Raw genomic sequence first — 18,602 nt, forward strand, 5'->3', positions numbered from 1 at the left:
CACCAAACTTAACTGTTTTCTGGGTGTATTTTGGATCCATACGGACTCCAGTAGGTCTCTTGCAGTATTTGCGGCGGCTGTGGTTTAATTCAACTGAAGATTCATCAGAAAAATCCACCTTCTGCCACTTTTCCAGCATCCATCTGTTTAGCAGGCTGTGGGACTTGGCAAATGCCACATGTTTTTTTAATTGCCTTTTGTTTAGTGCTGGCTTATGGGCACTGATTTGACCATGGAGGCCATTGCGAGACAGAATCCTACAAACTGTTCTAGTTGACACAGGGACTTGAGGTGACCAAGCCTTTTGGAGCTCTGCTACAGTGGAACAGGGGCTGGCTTTGAATTTTCTAACCAACAAACGTTCCCCCTAAGCAGTTGTCTTTCGGGGTCTGCCAGACCTGGGTCTGTCAACAATATATCCATCCTCTTCAAATCTTTTTTTAATTCTTTGTACTTGCCGCTGAGACACATTAAAGGTGCCAGCCACCTCTGCAGTGGATCTGGTCTTCAGCCTCTTGATAATCAAGGTCAAGTTGCAGTTCAAGTGAAGGTCTGGGGTGCTGGGTTTCTTTTTATACACACCCACTAATTAACCGATCATTTAGTGAGCACAGGTGAGGATGTAAACTAGGATTGGGTGCATTATATGACAAGGCGACAAAACTTTTGTCTTGCCAAAATCTGACCTTTCTGTGCTCATTAAATGATCAATATTTCAGCTTTGCAGCAACTTTAATTTCATAACCTAAACAACATTTGTGAGGGTTTCAGCTTTCAAAAGAGTAATTTATAAAACCAATGGATGAATTTAAAGTCAGGTTATAAGTGTTTATTTACATAACATGGATAAGCGACATAACTTCTGTCAGGGACTGCATATATATATATATAGATATATAGATAGATATATATATCTATATATCTATATATATATATATATATATATATATATATATATATATATATATATAAAATAAATTCTTATGCCAAATAGAAACAGAATTTGCCTGTGTGACTAAGCTCTTACGATTATTGCATTACTGCCACTGAAATGAACAATATGTCATAGAAAGAAACATAATCCAATGTTAACATTAAAAGCTCTGTCATAGACTATGAACAGTTGCGTTAGTTTGGGTTCATAAGTACATCTATTTATTTTTTTTATTTTTTTTGCAAAAACCCTCCAAAATTTCCCACATTGAATCAGATGCATCTTTGTCTTGTGAGAGGTAAACTTGGGGAGCGGTTCACAGATAATTGCTAAATAATGATATTTAATGGTAGCTCTGTATAATATTATACTGTGGAGGGTGTGGTGTTGTGATTTAGAAATAAAAAAAAAAAAAAATGGGATAAAAGCATTTCGGATTGCTGAAGAATTATGTACCAGTGATCCTTTTAATGAATGTTTAGTCTGAATGACGACTTTATTTTGTTGCTCAGTGTAGACTGGAGTCCTGTACATCTGCAATTTAGATGGCTCAGTGTATTTAAGCATTGTTCATTCACAAAAGTATATCGCAATCTATATTTTCATATCTTTGGACCAAGCTGCCCCCTGCTGGTGTTTGGTTTTAATGCACTCACTGTTAGCTGTCGTAGCGAGCAGAGGATTTCAGCAGACACCACCGACCAGAACAGGACATTTTATTGAATCAGATTTTTAAGAGGAACCATCAGAGAGAAGCGTTAACGGCTGGAGTCCTTGTAGAGTGTCCATGTTCATGTATTCTTTGTACTCTTACAAATGTTACAGCTCGGCACGTGTAACACGAAATTACATGACTTTGATATATACAGTGTCCACACACACACGCACGCACGCACGCACATATAAGATGTAGAACAGGCTGGGTGATGGCATAATCCACTATTCTACCTGATGATGGATTTTTGTGCATATTTGTGTTTTTGGTTGAAACTCTTGATCCAGGTTTATAGACAGTAGCCATATTGCGTATAACATGGAAAACTCTGGACATGGTGTGCTTGTAGGTATATATACAACTCTTCATACAGCGCTATTTATTATAAAGTGTGCCCAGCACTTGCACATTTGCTTGTGTCTTCTCACTGTAACCATATTGTACCAGGAATATGATAAGGATAGATAGATCTCTTTCTAGATTGTTATTGTGATACTCGGAGTTGTATTAATGTATAGGACCATAAAGGGCGCAAAGAATAACCACAGAACTCTGTGCTGTATGAAGAACTTTAGAGTACGGCATCTGCAGAGTAGTGACATGGCTGTGGACACCAATAATAAACTTGGGATTCCTTCCTATATTACAGTGACAGTTACTGACCCATAAAATATATATTTAGCCCTTTCGCATACACAGCAAGGGGCAATGCATGGAGATTGTATACATTGTAAAGCTATTGTACAGAAATATTTGCAGATGTCTTTTACAGAACATTAATCGACAATTAGACCTGTAGGGACATGGAGAACTCTACTACTCTGCAGAAAAGTCATGAACACAGACCACAGTGAAGCACTGATAAAGGCCTTTACATGGATCATTGAAGCTCACAGCCTCACTACATTAGATGCAGGGTCAAGGCATTCGATCAATTAGGATTAGAGCCCATCTTCTCTCTTACACAGTGTTGGTGCATGGGGACACATGCAATGGCTCATTGTAGAAGAGCTCTGATCTGTTTAGATGTGGTGTCATCATGGAGGTGACGGGTTGTATATCTAAGAAATAAACATGAGAGTTGTCATTAAACATGCCTTTTTTATCGCCCCCTTCCAAGCTACTATTGTAAATCCCCGTATTCAATTTAGATAGCTGTTGGGTCATTTCGCTGAAAGCTATCTCCCCTGGCTGCTCCATACAAAAGAGCACTTGATCCACCAAGTTCTCTTATGTAGTTTGAGAGAGCTGCTTCCAGATATACCTGGTGACAGCTTGTCTCTTAAGCCTGCTTTACACGTTGCAATTTCGCATACGATATCGTATGCGATTTGCAACGCCCCCATCGTATGTGTTGCACAAACGAGTAACCCCCGTCACATGTACTTACCCGTCCATACGACCTCGATGTGGGCGGCGAACGTCCACTTCCTGGAGTGGGAGGGACGTTTGGCGTCACATCGACGTCACGCGGCAGCCGGCCAATAGAAGCAGAGGGGCGGAGCTGAGCGGGACGTAAACATCCCGCCCACCTCCTTCCTTTCGCATTGTGGGCCGGGAGCCGCAGGACGCTGGTAAGATCTGTTCATCATTCCCGGGGTGTCACACACTGCAATGTGTGCTACCCCGGGTACGATGAACAATCTGACGTGCAATTTTAGAGAAAGGTACGATGTGTATGTGATGAACGTTTTAACGTTCAATCGCAATCGCACGTACCTGTCACACACTACAATGTAACTTACAATGCCGGATGTGCGTCACTTACGACGTGACCCCGCCGACACATTGTAAGATATATTGCAGTGTGTAATAAAGGATCAACCATCAAAATTTGACAGACCAAATTCTTCTGTCCCTTAAGATCATCTATCAACGAACAGTCATAAGGCCCCCATACACATAAGACTGTCCACCAAACCTGTCGATTGGTGGGTTTGTCCGACAATTTGACAGACCAAATTCTTCTGTCCCCCAAGATCATCTATCAATGAACGGTCGTAAGGCCCCCATACACATAAGACTGTCCACCAAACCTGTTGATTCATGGGTTTGTCTGACAATTTGACAGACCAAATTCTTCTGTCCCCCAAGATCATCTAAGAACGAACAGTCAGGAGGCCCCATACACATAAGACTGCACACCAAACCTGTCAATTGGTGGGTTTGTCCGACAATTTGACAGACCAAATTCTTCTGTCCCCCAAGATCATCTAACAACTAACAGTCGGGAGGCCCCATACACATAAGACTGCACACCAAACTTGACGATTGATGGGTTTGGCCGACTTTAGTCTAATGAATTTGAGGGCCTTAAAGAGGACCTGTCAACAAAGAAAAATTGTCCATTTTTTACTTTTATTTTATTTTTGCTATTCCTTTGAGTATTCTGTTTTTTTTATTCTTTCTTAATCTGACATAAGGGTCCATAAATACGGGTCTTTTTATTTATTATTAATTTTTGTGTTTTTTACAAGGGTGCTTACAGGGTAATAAACCAGATCAGTTCACCCCCCAGAGAATCATGTTGGCTCTCAGTAAAGACCATAAAAATTAGCATTAAATTAAAAAGCCCATATCTATAGAACTGTAAAGAAATACAGAATACTCTGGGGGGCAGTGGGAATAAAATTAAAGCAAAATATGGCCAATTTTGATCTGGTGCCAGGTCTAGAATACAATGTATATACCTGAGAGCATTCAGTAGACCTTCTGTGCTTGTTGATGGCTGGTCTTTTAGCACCTTGATACAACCTTTCATCTAAAACAAGACATATGGATTAGTCAACATGACATTTATATTACTAGCATAAATTGTATGAGAATACTCACATATTTGCATCTGAGCTTCCTGTTCTATAGCTTTGGTTGTTTACAACAATGTTGGTTATTAATGGAAGGAAGAAGGGAATAATTTGTCAAAGGAAACTTGAAATATAGCCAAAATCTCATTTTCACAAAAAGCCATAAATGATTGCTTATAGCAAACTTGGAAAAAGTGCAGCCCATGGGCCACATCTGGCCCTCTGACTGTTCCGGTAATATGGGATGTGTGCCTGTATATAGGGAGCTATGTGAGGGCTCTTAATGAATAAAGGTAGGCTATGTGGGAGCTCATACTGTAGATATAGGAGTTATGTGGGGGTTCACTGTACATAGAGGAGTCATGTGTAGGCTCACACTGCATAAAGGGGGCTATGTGGAGAGTCATACTGTATATAGGGGTTATGTGTGGGCTTATACTAGATAGCTTTACAGTTACTCTCCAAAAAACCTGCTTCCATTAAAGTCAATGGAGCTGCAAACTATCAGGTTATTAATAGGAGCTGTGAGTGGTTGCTATAGAAACAAAGGACATTGTTAGTATAAGAAGCTTATGTATGAGGTAATATGATGTCAGTGGGGAGATGGATAGAAAGAGACAGAGAGAGACAGACAGTCAAAGAGACAGACAGAGGCAGACAGACACAGATAGACAGAGAAAGAAAGACAGAGGCAGACAGGGAAAGAGACAGGCAGACAGGGAAAGAGACAGGCAGACAGGGAAAGAGGCAGGCAGAGAGACAGACACAGACAGACAGGGAAAGAGACAGGCAGAGAGACAGACACAGACAGGGAAAGAGACAGGCAGACAGGGAAAGAGACAGAGACAAGGAAAGAGGCAGACTGGGGAACGAGACAGACCGGGGAACGAGACAGATGGGGAAAGAGACAGACGGGGAAAGAGACAGATGGGGAATTGTCATGATTGACTCCTGGCTCAGCTGGAGCTGAGCCTTTTTTTTAGTTTCACTTCTGATGCAGGTTACATTAGGGGTTAATCCTTCCTGCCTTGTTCTGGAGGTCAGGCTGCTTTATCAGGGCACTGTTTCTCTTGAACTTCGCCAGTGATATTTCTGGCTCTGCTGTGTTCTGCTCTTGAGTGACCTGTTGTCTGCCCTGCCCCCTCCTGACCGTGTTCACCTGACCTGGTAACCTCCTCTATTGTCTGTTTCCATCAGTGTCTCTCCCGCTGTCTCCCTGATCGTTCCTTATCTGTTTAGCTTAATTCTGTCTTGTCTTCCCATTCCCCCTCGCTTCTAGGCTCTGATTTCCTGGCTACTGACGATTTGCTTCCCCCTGACTACGTTTAGACTTTGCCCTTGTGTATTTACAAGACCTCATGTTGTGACACGGCTTTCTGACGATTCTACTGCCATCTGGTGGGCTTGACTAGTATTACCTCTGCTAGGGAATTCACTACTCATACGTTTCCTCCACTTTTACGCCCCCTAGTGGTTTACCAGCTAACTACCTTCTCAGGTAGTTTCAGGAATCCTCTCAGTCTCACATTACTGCGCTGTACTGCTATTGTACATCTTAGAGTACAGCGTGACAGGAATGAGACAGATGGGGAAAGAGACAGATGGGGAAAGAGACAGACCTGGAAAGAGACAGACCTGGAAAGAGACAGACCTGGAAAGAGGCAGACCTGGAAAGAGGCAGACTTGGAACGAGACAGACCTGGAACGAGACAGACGGTGAAAGAGACTGACAGACAGAGAGAGACAGAGAGAGACAGACAGATAGAGAGAGAGAGACAGAGATAGAGAGAGACAGAGACTGAAACAGACACACAGAGACAGACACACAGAGACAGACACACAGAGACAGACAGAAACTCGAAGAGAGCTGGGAGACAGTTACTATCCTGGGCAACGCCCAGGTACTACAGCTAGTATGGTATATAGAGAGACGTCAGCATACCTAATTATGCTCCATATTAAGTGATACAATTAATATTAACATATATTAAATTTTAATTAATTTGTTAATATTTAATACTGAGCAGAATTAAAGACGGGGTCCACTACAATGCATAGTGGCCACATCGCTAAAAAGCTGAGAAAGAAGGCTTTTTCCAAATACCTTCTGGTGCCAATTCTGCCTGTCATTCCCTCATCATGTGACTTGGGCTGCAGTGGCCTCTGATGTCTAGTGATGTCACATCAACTTTTGGAATCAGAAGTTGACCCGGCATTACAGAGGTGTGCCCCAGTTTCCCTGAGTGACTGTGCTGTGGGTGGAGTTTTGCCACACATCACAGCCCAGCATTGTGTGCGCTCTCTCATTCACTCCATAACAGACCGCCATAAGAACGCGCAATGATGGACTGTGACGTGTGATGTAACTCTGCCCACAGCCTAGTCACTCAGGGAAACTGGGGCCTGCCTCTGTAATGCCGGGCCAACTTTGAATTCCAAAAGTTGACATGACATCACTGGACATCAGAAGCAGCCCAGGTCATGTGATGGGGACTGAGCAGACAATGATAGCAACGCTCACAGGCAGAATTAGAAACAATAGGTATTTAGAAAAAGCCTTCTGTCTCAGCTTTAAATCAATTTGGCCTTATGCATTGTACTGGAGCACCTCTTTAATTTCAGCCTATTGGTTTGGCCCTCCACAACAGTCACGGTTTCTCCTGTGGCCCCTTGGGAAAACTACACTGTGTGCATAATTATTAGGCAAATGAGTATTTTGATCACATGATAATTTTTATACATGTTGTCCTACTCCAAGCTGTATAGGCTTGAGAGCCAACTACCAATTAAGCAAATCAGGTGATGTGCATCTCTGTAATGAGGAGAGGTGTGGTGTAATGACATCAACACCCTATATAAGGTGTGCTTACTTATTAGGCAACTTTCTTTCCTTTGGCAAAATGGGTCAGAAGAGAGATTTCACGGGCTCTGAAAAGTCCAAAATTGTGAGATGTCTTGCAGAGGGATGCAGCAGTCTTGAAATTGCCAAAATTTTGAAGCATGATCACAGAACAATCAAGCATTTCATGGCAAATAGCCAACAGGGTCGCAAGAAGCGTGTTGGGCAAAAAAGGCGCAAAATAACTGCCCATGAATTGAGGAAAATCAAGTGTGAAGCTGCCAAGATGTGATTTGCTACCAGTTTGGCCATATTTTAGAGCTACAACGTTACTGGAGTATCAAAAAGCACAAAGTGTGCCATACTCAGGGACATGGCCACGGTAAGGAAGGCTGAAAAATAACCACCTTTGAACAAGAAACATAAGATAAAACGTCAAGACTGGGCCAAGAAATATCTTAAGACTGATTATTCAAAGGTTTTATGGACTGATGAAATGAGAGTGACTTGATGGGCCAGAGGCTAGATCAGTAAAGGGCAGAGAGCTCCACTCCAACTTAGATGCCAGCAAGGTGGAGGTAGGGTACTGGTATGGGCTGGTATCATCAAAGATGAACTTGTGGGACCTTTTTGGGTTGAGGATGGAGTAAAGCTCAACTCCCAGACCTACTATCAGTTTCTGGAAGACAACTTCTTCAAACAGGAATATAGGAAGAAGTCGGTATCGTTCAAGAAAAACATGATTTTCGTGCAGGACAATGCTCCATCACATGTATCCAACTACTCCACAGCGTGGTTGGCCAGTAAACGTTTAAAAGATGAAAAAATAATGACATGGCCCTTTTGTTCACCTGATCTGAACCCCATAGAGAACTTGTGGTCCCTCTAAAATGTGAGATCTACAGGTAGGGAAAACAGTACACCTCTCGGAACAGTGTCTGGGAGGCTGTGGTGGCTGCTGCACGCAATGTTAATCGTACACAGATCAAGCAACTGACAGAATCTATGGATGGTAGGCTGTTGAGTGTCATCATAAAGAAAGGTGGCTATATTGGCCACTATTTTTTGGGTTTTGTTTTTGCATGTCAGAAATGTTTATTTCTAAATCTTGTGCAGTTATATTGGTTTACCTGGTGAAAATAAACAAGTCAGATGGGAATATATTTGGTTTTTATTAAGTTGCCTAATAATTCTGCACAGTAATAGTTACCTGCACAAACAGATATCCTCCTAAGATAGCCAAATCTAAAAAAAAAAGCACTCCAACTTCCAAAAATATTAAGCTTTGATATTTATGAGTCTTTTGGGTTGATTGAGAAGAGAACATAGTTGTTGATCAATAATAAAAAAATTCTCTAAAATACAACTTGCCTAATAATTCTGCACACAGTGTACAGTGATGGCCAAAAGTTTTGAGAATGCTACAAATATTAATTTTTACAAAGTCTACTGCTTAAGTTTTTCTAATGGCAATTTGCATATACTCCAGAATGTCATAGTGATCAGCTTAACAGCAATTACTTGCAAAGTCAATATTGGCTAAGAAAATGAACTTTAACACCCAAAACACATTTCAACAGCATTGCATTCCTGCCTTAAAAGGAGCAGCTAACATTGTTTTAGTGATTGTTCCATTAACACAGGTGTGGGTGTTGATGAGGACACGGCTGGCGATCAATCAGTCATGATTAAGTAAGAATTACACCACTGGACACTTTAAAAGGAGGCTCGTGCTTGGTATCATTGTTTCTCTTCAGTTAACCATGGTTATCTCTAAAGAAACACGTGCAGCCGTAATTGCTCTGCACAAAAATGGCCTAACAGGGAAGAGTATCGCAGCTACAAAAATTTCACCTCAGTCAACAATCTATCGCATCATCAAGAACTTCAAGGAGAGAGCTTCCATTGTTGCCAAAAAGGCTCCAGGGCGCCCAAGAAGGACCAGCAAACGCCAGGACCGTATATTAAAACTGTTTCAGCTGCGGGATCGGACTACCAGCAGTGCCGAGCTAGCTCAGCAATGGCAGCAGGCTGGTGTGAGTGCTTCTGCACGTATTGTGAGGCGGAGACTCTTTGAGCAAGGACTGGTTTCAAGGAGGGCAGCAAAGAAGCCACTTCTCTTCAGAAAAAACATCAGGGACCGACTGATATTCTGCAAAAGGTGCAGGGAGTGGACTGCTGAGGACTGGGGCAAAGTCATTTTCTCAGATGAATCCCCTTTTCGATTGTTTGGGACATCTGGAAAACAGCTTATTAGGAGAAGAAGAGGTGAGCGCTACCACCAGTCTTGTCTCATGCCAACTGTTAAGCATCCTGAAACGATTCATGTGTGGGGTTGCTTCTTAGCCAAGGGAATCGGCTCACTCACAGTCTTGCCTAAAAACACAGCCATGAATAAAGAATGGTACCAGAATGTCCTCCAAGAATAACTTTTCCCAACTGTCCAAGAGCAGTTTGGTGCTCAACAATGCCTTTTCCAGCATGATGGAGCACCTTGCCATAAAGCAAAGGTGATCACTAAATGGCTCATGGAACAAAACATAGAGATTTTGGGTCCATGGCCTGGAAACTCCCCAGATCTTAATCCCATTGAGAACTTGTGGGCAACCATCAAGAGACGGGTGGACAAACAAAAACCAACAAATTCTGGCAAAATGCAAACATTGCTTATGCAAGAATGGACAGCTATCAGTCAGGATTTGGTCCAGAAGTTGATTGAGAGCATGCCAGGGAGAATTGCAGAGGTGCTGAAGAAGAAGGGTCAACACTGCAAATATTGACTTGCTGCATTAACTCATTCTAAAGGTGGTGTCACACACAGCGACAATGACAACGACGTCGCTGCTACGTCACCATTTTCTGTGACGTTGCAGCGACGTCCCGTCGCTGTCGCTGTGTGTGACATCCAGCAACGAGCTGGCCGCTGCTGTGAGGTCGCCGCTCGTTGCTGAATGTCCAGCTTCATTTTTTGGTCGTCGCTCTCCCGCTGTGACGCACAGACCGCTGTGTGTGACAGCAAGAGAGCGAAGAAATGAAGCGAGCAGGGAGCACGAGCCGGCATCTGGCAGCTGCGGTAAGCTGTAACCAAGGTAAACATCGGGTAACCAAGGTGGTTACCAGATATTTACCTTTGTTACCAGCCTCCGCCGCTCTCACGCTGCCAGCGCCGGCTCCTGCTCTCTGCACATGTAGCTGCAGTACACATCGTGTAATTAACCCGATGTGTACTGTAGCTAGGAGAGCAAGGAGCCAGCGCTAAGCAGTGTGCGCGGCTCCCTGCTCTCTGCACTGTGACATGTAGCTGCAGTACACATCGGGTTAATTAACCCGATGTGTACTGTAGCTAGGAGAACAAGGAGCCAGCGCTCAGTGTGCGCGGCTCCCTGCTCTCTGCACATGTTGCAGCACTGTCGTTATGATCGCTGCTTCAGCTGCTGTGTTTGACAGCTAAGCAGCGATCATAACAGCGACTTACAAGGTCGCTGCTACGTCACAGAAAATGGTGACGTAACAGCGACGTCGTTGTCGCTGTCGTTTAGTGTGACCCCAGCTTAACTGTCAATATAACCTTTGGAACTCATAATATGATTGCAATTATATTTCTGTATGTGATGTAAACATCAGACAAACACAATTAAAAACCAGAGGGCAACAGATCATGTGAAAATATAATTTTGGTGTCATTCTCAAAACTTTTGGCCATGACTGTAATTGCAAATCCCTGTTCCATAGCATGTTAAAACATTGCCTGTCAATTGAACAATTGGCATTCCTGCACAATATAGGGTCAATTGAGCAGTACTTTAATAAATAAAAAGCAAACAAAGCTTTGACTTGAATTCTGCTCTTAGCAGTGAAGTTACTATTGTATTTGCGACCTTTCATCTTTTAAGATGTGCTCTTTTTAAAATCTATTTTGTATGTGTTAGTCTATTTTTTTAATGATTGTCATTGTGAGTGGGTTTTAGGTTTTCCAGATATTTTCGGCTAATTGATCAATTGCAATGTTTCAAAAAGTGACAAAATTTGACATAACTGTTCTTCTATTACTTTCCAGAGTGATTTTAGGTATGCCAGAACTTTTTTTTTTTAAAATGCGCAACTCTTTGCTTTCAAATAGAACACGTGCACCATTTTAAAGAAGATAGTGCAAAAGATGTCAATACATACCTCAAGACAAAAAAAAAAAGGAAAAGTGACTTAAAATAACATGCAAAATGATGGATCAGGCTCCATGAGTTCTGTTATAGTAAAGCATAAAATTGAACAATGCTGCAAGTGTTAAAAAAGTCTTATAATGATAAGATCTGATCTTGAAACCCATGACCGATAGACCAGAAGCCAGCAGGAGGCGACTCCTTTCCGGTCATGTGAGGGTGGTCAGTAAACACTACATGAAGCATCTTCAGATAGTTCTCAAGTTACAGGTTAGTTATCTCCAAACTGCCACCACCGGAATGATGAATTTATGGTAAGAAATACTAACATCAATCACAAATCTGACATCACTCACATGCTCCAGTAATTCCGTTCATTAGATCCGTCACCGATATATGCTATATCACTGATTACTGTGACACTTGGTATAATAAGAACTAGTGTTTCATATTGTAAGTAATAATCAGCAACATTAATCATTCCATTATTATTCAGGTGCTGTCAGCATCACAGTCACATACATGTTTAAAATGAATAGGGACACCATAGATATAGATAAATACATATAATTTGATTTAATATATGTTTATCATCATGTGCACCAATAATTAAATATGAGGAGAGGAAGATATCCAGCGAACAACCATATAATCTGGGATTCTTCAAAAATTAACTTTTATTCCATATAATAAAAGTCCAGAAAAGAGTAAAACTGGCAGTAGATTTTAGCACTCATATGCAAGACTGCGCGTTTCGTCAGTTAAGCCTTCATCATGGTTACCAATGTCATCCCCTGTATTACAAATATCATTTATATGCAGTGCCGCACAAATGCTCTCGTGTAAGATAATTGATTTAATCAGTAACGCCCAAGAAAAATGTAAAACAAGACCTAATTCTGTGATGAATGCTGGAACGAATTCCCATCAGTTAAGGCCAATCATTTTAGTAACATATGCATAAGCTAACTGTCATTGTAGTGTCTATGAACAGCTTATAGAGTGGTAAACTGATAGCGGCACTACACTTTCATGATAATTTTGGCACTAAACCAACCACAGGGCTGCAGATATTGGTAAAAGCTAACTTAACGAAGGTTTAATTTATGTGATTGCCGAAATGTATACACTACAAGTAAACAGTACAATGCTACCCTATGTCAAGCCATTACTGCATGCACCTGGCATAGAGATTGTACAGTGGAACATGGAGTGCCAGGTGCTACTGGACAATGAATGGTCTATTGGTGCCTTCTCAACAGAGTGATTCTCCTTTGGAGCAATGAAGAAGTGCTTTATTTATACAGCTCATAGTAAAGCATGCCACTAGAAAGCTCTTAAATACCTCTGTTAAAAAATAAATAAATAAATCAGGAGGCATAAATACATACTGTAAAAATCATATGCACAGGAGACCTATTATAGCTCAGTAGAAAATGGAGGTAATGAGGCAGTGTGGCACCCTTGAAATTGTTCCAGAAAATGAAGTATTTGTTCCCTAAAATTAGTGCAATTACACACTTTTTTTATGCACTTAAAGTTCCTTTGTGTGTATTGGAACAACACAAAAAAACATAAAAAAAGGAAAATTGGACATCATTTCAGACAAACCCCCCAAAAGGGCCAGACAAAATTGTTGGCACCTTTCTAAAATTGTGGGTAAATTGCTTGTTCAAACTCACCTGTGGCAATTAACAATGTGGGCAATAGGAAAAGATAAGAAACCAAACCAGATAAGAAAGAGAAATTGACTCAATCTTTGCATTGTGTCTCTGTGTGCCATACTAAGCATGGAGAACAGAAAGAGGAGAAAGGAGAAGATTACTGTCTGAGAATTTGAGAGCCCAAATTGTTAAAAAAAAATCAACAATCTCAATGTTACAAGTCCATGTCCAGAGATCTTGATGTTCCTTTGTCCACTGTGCGCAACATAATGAAGAAGTTTATAACGCATGGCACTGTAGCTAATCTCCCTGGATGAGGACAGCAGAGAAAAATCGATGAAGGGTTGCAATGCAGGATAGTCTGGATGGTGGTTAAGCAGCCCCAATCAAGTTCCACAGAAATTCAAGCTCTCCTGCAGGCTCAGGGTGCATCAGTGTCAGCATGAACTATCCTTCGACATTTAAATGAAATGAAACAAAATGGCAGGAGACCCAGAAGGACCCCACTGCTGATATAGAAACATAAAAAAAATACAGTTTGCCAAAATGTACATGAGTAAGCCAAAATCGTTCTGGAAAGCGTCTTGTGGACAGATGAGACCAAGATAGAGTTTTTTGGTAAAGCACATAATTCTACTGTTTATCAAAAATGGAATGAGGACCACAAAGAAAAGAATACGTACAGTCAAATATGGTCGAGGTTCAAAGATGTTTTGAGGTTGTCTTGCTGCCTCAGGTGTTTGATGCCTTGACTGTGTGCAAATCTGAAGACTAACAAAGGATTTTGGGTCACAATATAGTGCCCAATGTTAGAAAGTTGGGTTTGCATCCTAGGTAATGGGTCTTCCAAAACGACAATAACGCAAAACATACTTCAAGAAGCACCAAGAAATTAATGGAAACAAAGCCTAGGAGAGTTCTGAACTAATAGCAATGGGTCCAGATCTAAATCCCTTTGAACACCTGTGGAGAGATCTTAAAATTTCTGTTGGGAGAAGGCATCTTCAAATATGAGAAGCATGGAGCAGTTTGCTAAATAAGAGTGGTCAAAAAATTCCAGCTGAGAGGTGTTAAGGGGGCTTTACACGCTACGATATCGTTAATGTTTTGTCGTCGGGGTCAAGTTGTTAGTGGCGCACATCCGGCATCATTAACGATATCGCAGCGTGTGACACTGACCAGCGACCTTAAGCGACCTTAAAAATGGTGAAAATCGTTCACCATGGAGAGGTCGTCCCAAACTCAAAAATCGGTAAGGGTTATTTATCCAGGTGGTTCATCGCTCATGCGGCAGCACACATCGCTGTGTGTGACACCGCAGGAGCGAGGAACGTCTCCTTGCCTGCCGCCAGCCACATGTCGGAAGGAAGGAGGTGGGCGGGATGTTATGTCCTGCTCATCTCCGCCCCTCCGCTTTGATTGGCCGGCCGCTTAGTGACGTTGCGGTGACGTCGCTGTGATGCCGAACGTCCCTCCCCCTTGAAGGAGGGATTGTTCGGCAGTCACAGCGACGCCGACGTCCAGGTAAGTGTGTGTGACGCTGCCATAGCGACAATGTTCGCTACGGCAGCGATCACAAACAATCGCATGCGCAACAGGGGCGGGTACTTACACGCTCGCTATCGCTACAAATTGCTAGCGATATCGCTACCGTGTAAAGCCCCCTTAAGAGGCTTGTTGATGGTTATAGGAAGTGATTGATTGCAGTTATTTGTTCCAAAGGGTGCGCAACCAAATATTAAGATGACAACAATTTTGTCTGGCCCATTGTTAGAGTTTTGTGGGAAATTATGTCTAGTTTGCCTTTTTTGTGTTGTTCCAATACACACAAAGGAAATAAACATGTGTATAACAAAACATATAATTGCAATAATTGTCTGGAAAAAATACTTAATTTTCAAGAACAATTTAAAGGGTGCCCACACTTCCGGCCATAATTGTATATACCTTACAATATTTATGAGTCATTACGATTTTACAATGAGTTTGTAAAAAATATTGTCTGTCCGTAATATTTTGATTAGTTGTCCAGAGAAAAAAAAAATAATGAAGTTTGTCACCTTGCTCTAAATTAAGTGAGAAATGTTATATACTTACATCAATTTTGGACGTTTTTGCAAATGCTCCAACAGGATGCACATGATCATACAGAATGATAACACCAACCATCACTCTCATACAGAACAGAAGTGTTTCAGTGCTGGTGAATCTGCTGCGGTACCCTCTGCAGTGAAGGAAAAAAGGTATGAGTATAATAAAACGTCTTATGTAATAATTAGTGATGAGCGAGTACTAAAAAGCTCGGGTGCTCGAAGCTCGGGCCGAGCCTCCCAAGATACTCGTGTACTCGGCCCGAGCACCGAGCCCAATGTTATCCTATGGGAGACCCGAGTATTTTTGTGAAATGACCCCCCCGGCAGCATGTAGAAACCCTAAAAATGTCACAAAAGTCTCAGAAGAGTGCTCAAATGACATGGCAACAGCATGGGGAAGACCCCTTGAAGCATTTATCACTCAAAAGTCACAGATGTGAACAATTTTGTCCGAGTTTTACGCCATTTTTACGGACTCACCAGAAAACCTTCCAAAATGACACCAAAATGAATTTTCATGGCGGAAATGTTAAGGGCACATACCCAATAGTGAGATAGAGCTGGTGTATGTTACTTTTTGAGATTAATACATGAAAGATTTTACATGAAAACCTTGTGTGGCACTCCGATGTCCAAAACGCACGTTTTGTGCTTTTTACTAGCGATGTCGGTCATTTTTTTTTTTTTTATTCTATCTCCCTCAGTCCGTCGGTCTGTCTCTCTCTGTCTTGTCTGTCCCCCTCTCACAGTCTGTCGGTCAGTTCCCCCCCCTCTCTCTTACTTACCGTTCCCCGATCACTGCCGCGGCGCTGCACAGCTGTTCAAACTCCGGTGGCTTTTCCTCTTTTGAAAAAGCCGGCCGCTCATTAAACAATCTCCTATTCCCTGCTTTCCTGCTTTTCGGCGCCTATGATTGGTTGCAGTGAGACACGCTCCCACACTGAGTGACAGCTGTCTCACTGCAACCAATCACAGCAGCCGGTGTGTGTATACTGTGCAGTGAAATAAATAATTAAATAATTAAAAAAAACGGCGTGCGGTCCCCCCAATTTTAATACCAGCCAGATAAAGCCATACGGCTGAAGGCTGGTATTCTCAGGATGGGGAGCTCCACGTTATGGGGAGCCCCCCACCCTAACAATATCAGTCAGCAGCCGCCCAGAATTGCCGCATACATTAGATGCGACAGTTCTGGGGCTGTACCCGGCTCTTCCCGATTTACCCTGGTGCGTTGGCAAATCGGGGTAATAAGGAGTTAATGGCAGCCCATAGTTGCCACTAAATCCTAGATTAATCATGTCAGGTGTCTCCCCGAGATTCCTTCCATGATTAATCTGTAAAGTACAGTTAAAAAACACACACACCCGAAAAATCCTTTATTAGAAATAAAAAACACTAACAAAGTCCCTCATTACCAATTTATTAACCCCGACAAACCCTCCATGTCCGGCGTACTCCACAGTCCTCCAGCGTCGCGTCCAGCTCTGCTGCATGGAAGTGACAGGAGCTGCAGAATACACCGCCGCTCCGGTCACCTCCACGCAGCTAATGAGATGAGTATAGCGATCAGCTGAGCTGTCACTGAGGTTACCTGGATCCAGCGGTGGATGCAGCGGTGGCCGCGGGTAACCTCAGTGACAGCTCAGCTGATCGCGCTACTCACCGCCGCTCCAGTCAGCTCCATGCACCAACTGAGGTGAGTATAGCGATCAGCTGCTGTCACTGAGGTTAATCGCGGCCACCGCTGGATCCAGCGGTGGCCGGGAGTTACCTGACTGACAGCAGCTGATCGCGCTATTCCCTTCATTAGCTGCGTGGAGGTGACCGGCGGCTTTTACTATTTTGAAAAAGCCGGCCGCTCATTAAACAATCTCCTATTCCCTGCTTTCCCCGCCCACCGGTGCCTATGATTGGTTGCAGTGAGACACGCCCCCACGCTGAGTGACAGGTGTCACACTGCACCCAATCACAGCAGCCGGTGGGCGTGTCTATACTGTGCAGTAAAATAAATTAATAAATAATTAAAAAAAAACGGCGTGCGGTCCCCCCCATTTTAATGCCAGCCAGATAAAGCCATACGGCTGAAGGCTGGTATTCTCAGGATGGGGAGCTCCACATTATGGGGAGCCCCCCAGCCTAACAATATCAGTCAGCAGCCGCCCAGAATTGCCGCATACATTATATGCGACAGTTCTGGGGCTGTACCCGGCTCTTCCCGATTTGCCCTGGTGCTTTGGCAAATCGGGGTAATAAGGAGTTAATGGCAGCCCATAGCTGCCACTAAATCCTAGATTAATCATGTCAGGTGTCTATGAGACACCCTCCATGATTAATCTGTAAATTACAGTAAATAAACACACACACCCGAAAAATCCTTTATTAGAAATAAAAAACACACACATATACCCTGGTTCACCACTTTAATCAGCCCCAAAAAGCCCTCCATGTCCGCCGGAATCCAGGATGCTCCAGCGTCGCATCCTGCGCTGCTGCATAGAGGTGACCGGAGCTGCAGAAGACACCGCCGCTCCGGTCACTTCCACGCAGCAAATGAGGTGAGTAGCGCGATCAGCTGAGCTGTCACTGAGGTTACCCGCCGTCACTGGATCCAGTGACAGCGGGTAACCTCAGTGACAGCTCAGCTGATCGCACGGCTGTCTTCATTAGCTGCGTGGAGGTGACCGGAGCGGCGGTGTCTTCTGCAGCTCCTGTCACTTCCATGCAGCAGAGCTGGACGCGACGCCGGAGTCCGTGGAGTACGCCGGACATGGAGGGTTTGTCGGGGTTAATAAATTGGTAATGAGGGACTTTGTTAGTGTTTTTTATTTCTAATAAAGGATTTTTCGGGTGTGTGTGTTTTTTAACTGTAATTTACAGATTAATCATGGAAGGAATCTCGGGGAGATGCCTGACATGATTAATCTAGGATTTAGTGGCAGCTATGGGCTGCCATTAACTCCTTATTACCCCGATTTGCCAACGCACTAGGGTAAATCGGGAAGAGCCGGGTACAGCCCCAGAACTGTCGCATATAATGTATGCGGCAATTCTGGGCAGCTGCTGACTGATATTGTTAGGGTGGGGGGCTCCCCATAACGTGGAGCTCCCCATCCTGAGAATACCAGCCTTCAGCTGTATGGCTTTATCTGGCTGGTATTAAAATTGGGGGGACCGCACGCCGTTTTTTTTAATTATTTATTTATTTATTTTACTGCACAGTATAGACCCGCCCACCGGCTGCTGTGATTGGGTGCAGTGTGACACCTGTCACTCAGCGTGGGGGCGTGTCTCACTGCAACCAATCATAGGCGCCTGTGGGCGTGGAAAGCAGGGAATATGAGATGGCTGTGTACAGAGCACAGCGCGCCGGCCGGTATAAAGGCTCGGTCACGCTGT

The 18,602-nt window shown here is 43.1% G+C and overlaps 1 protein-coding gene across 3 annotated transcripts in view; it reads right to left on the reverse strand.

Moving 5' to 3' along the window:
- Nucleotides 1-1,633: 1,633 nt before the first annotated feature.
- LOC142291580 (CYFIP-related Rac1 interactor A-like) overlaps nt 1,634-18,602 on the reverse strand; it is a 126,176-nt gene continuing 109,207 nt past the window's right edge. For all 3 annotated transcript variants that reach the window (XM_075336216.1, XM_075336215.1, XM_075336214.1), the window contains 3 exons: nt 15,211-15,337; nt 4,340-4,410; nt 1,634-2,710 (listed from right to left, as the gene is read on the reverse strand). In XM_075336216.1, coding sequence (XP_075192331.1) covers nt 2,647-2,710; nt 4,340-4,410; nt 15,211-15,337 — 262 coding nt within the window. In that variant the 3' untranslated portion in view covers nt 1,634-2,646. The remainder of the gene's footprint in view (nt 2,711-4,339; nt 4,411-15,210; nt 15,338-18,602) is intronic.

Source organism: Anomaloglossus baeobatrachus, chromosome 2, assembly GCF_048569485.1.
Source record: "Anomaloglossus baeobatrachus isolate aAnoBae1 chromosome 2, aAnoBae1.hap1, whole genome shotgun sequence".
Taxonomy (NCBI): domain Eukaryota; kingdom Metazoa; phylum Chordata; class Amphibia; order Anura; family Aromobatidae; genus Anomaloglossus; species Anomaloglossus baeobatrachus.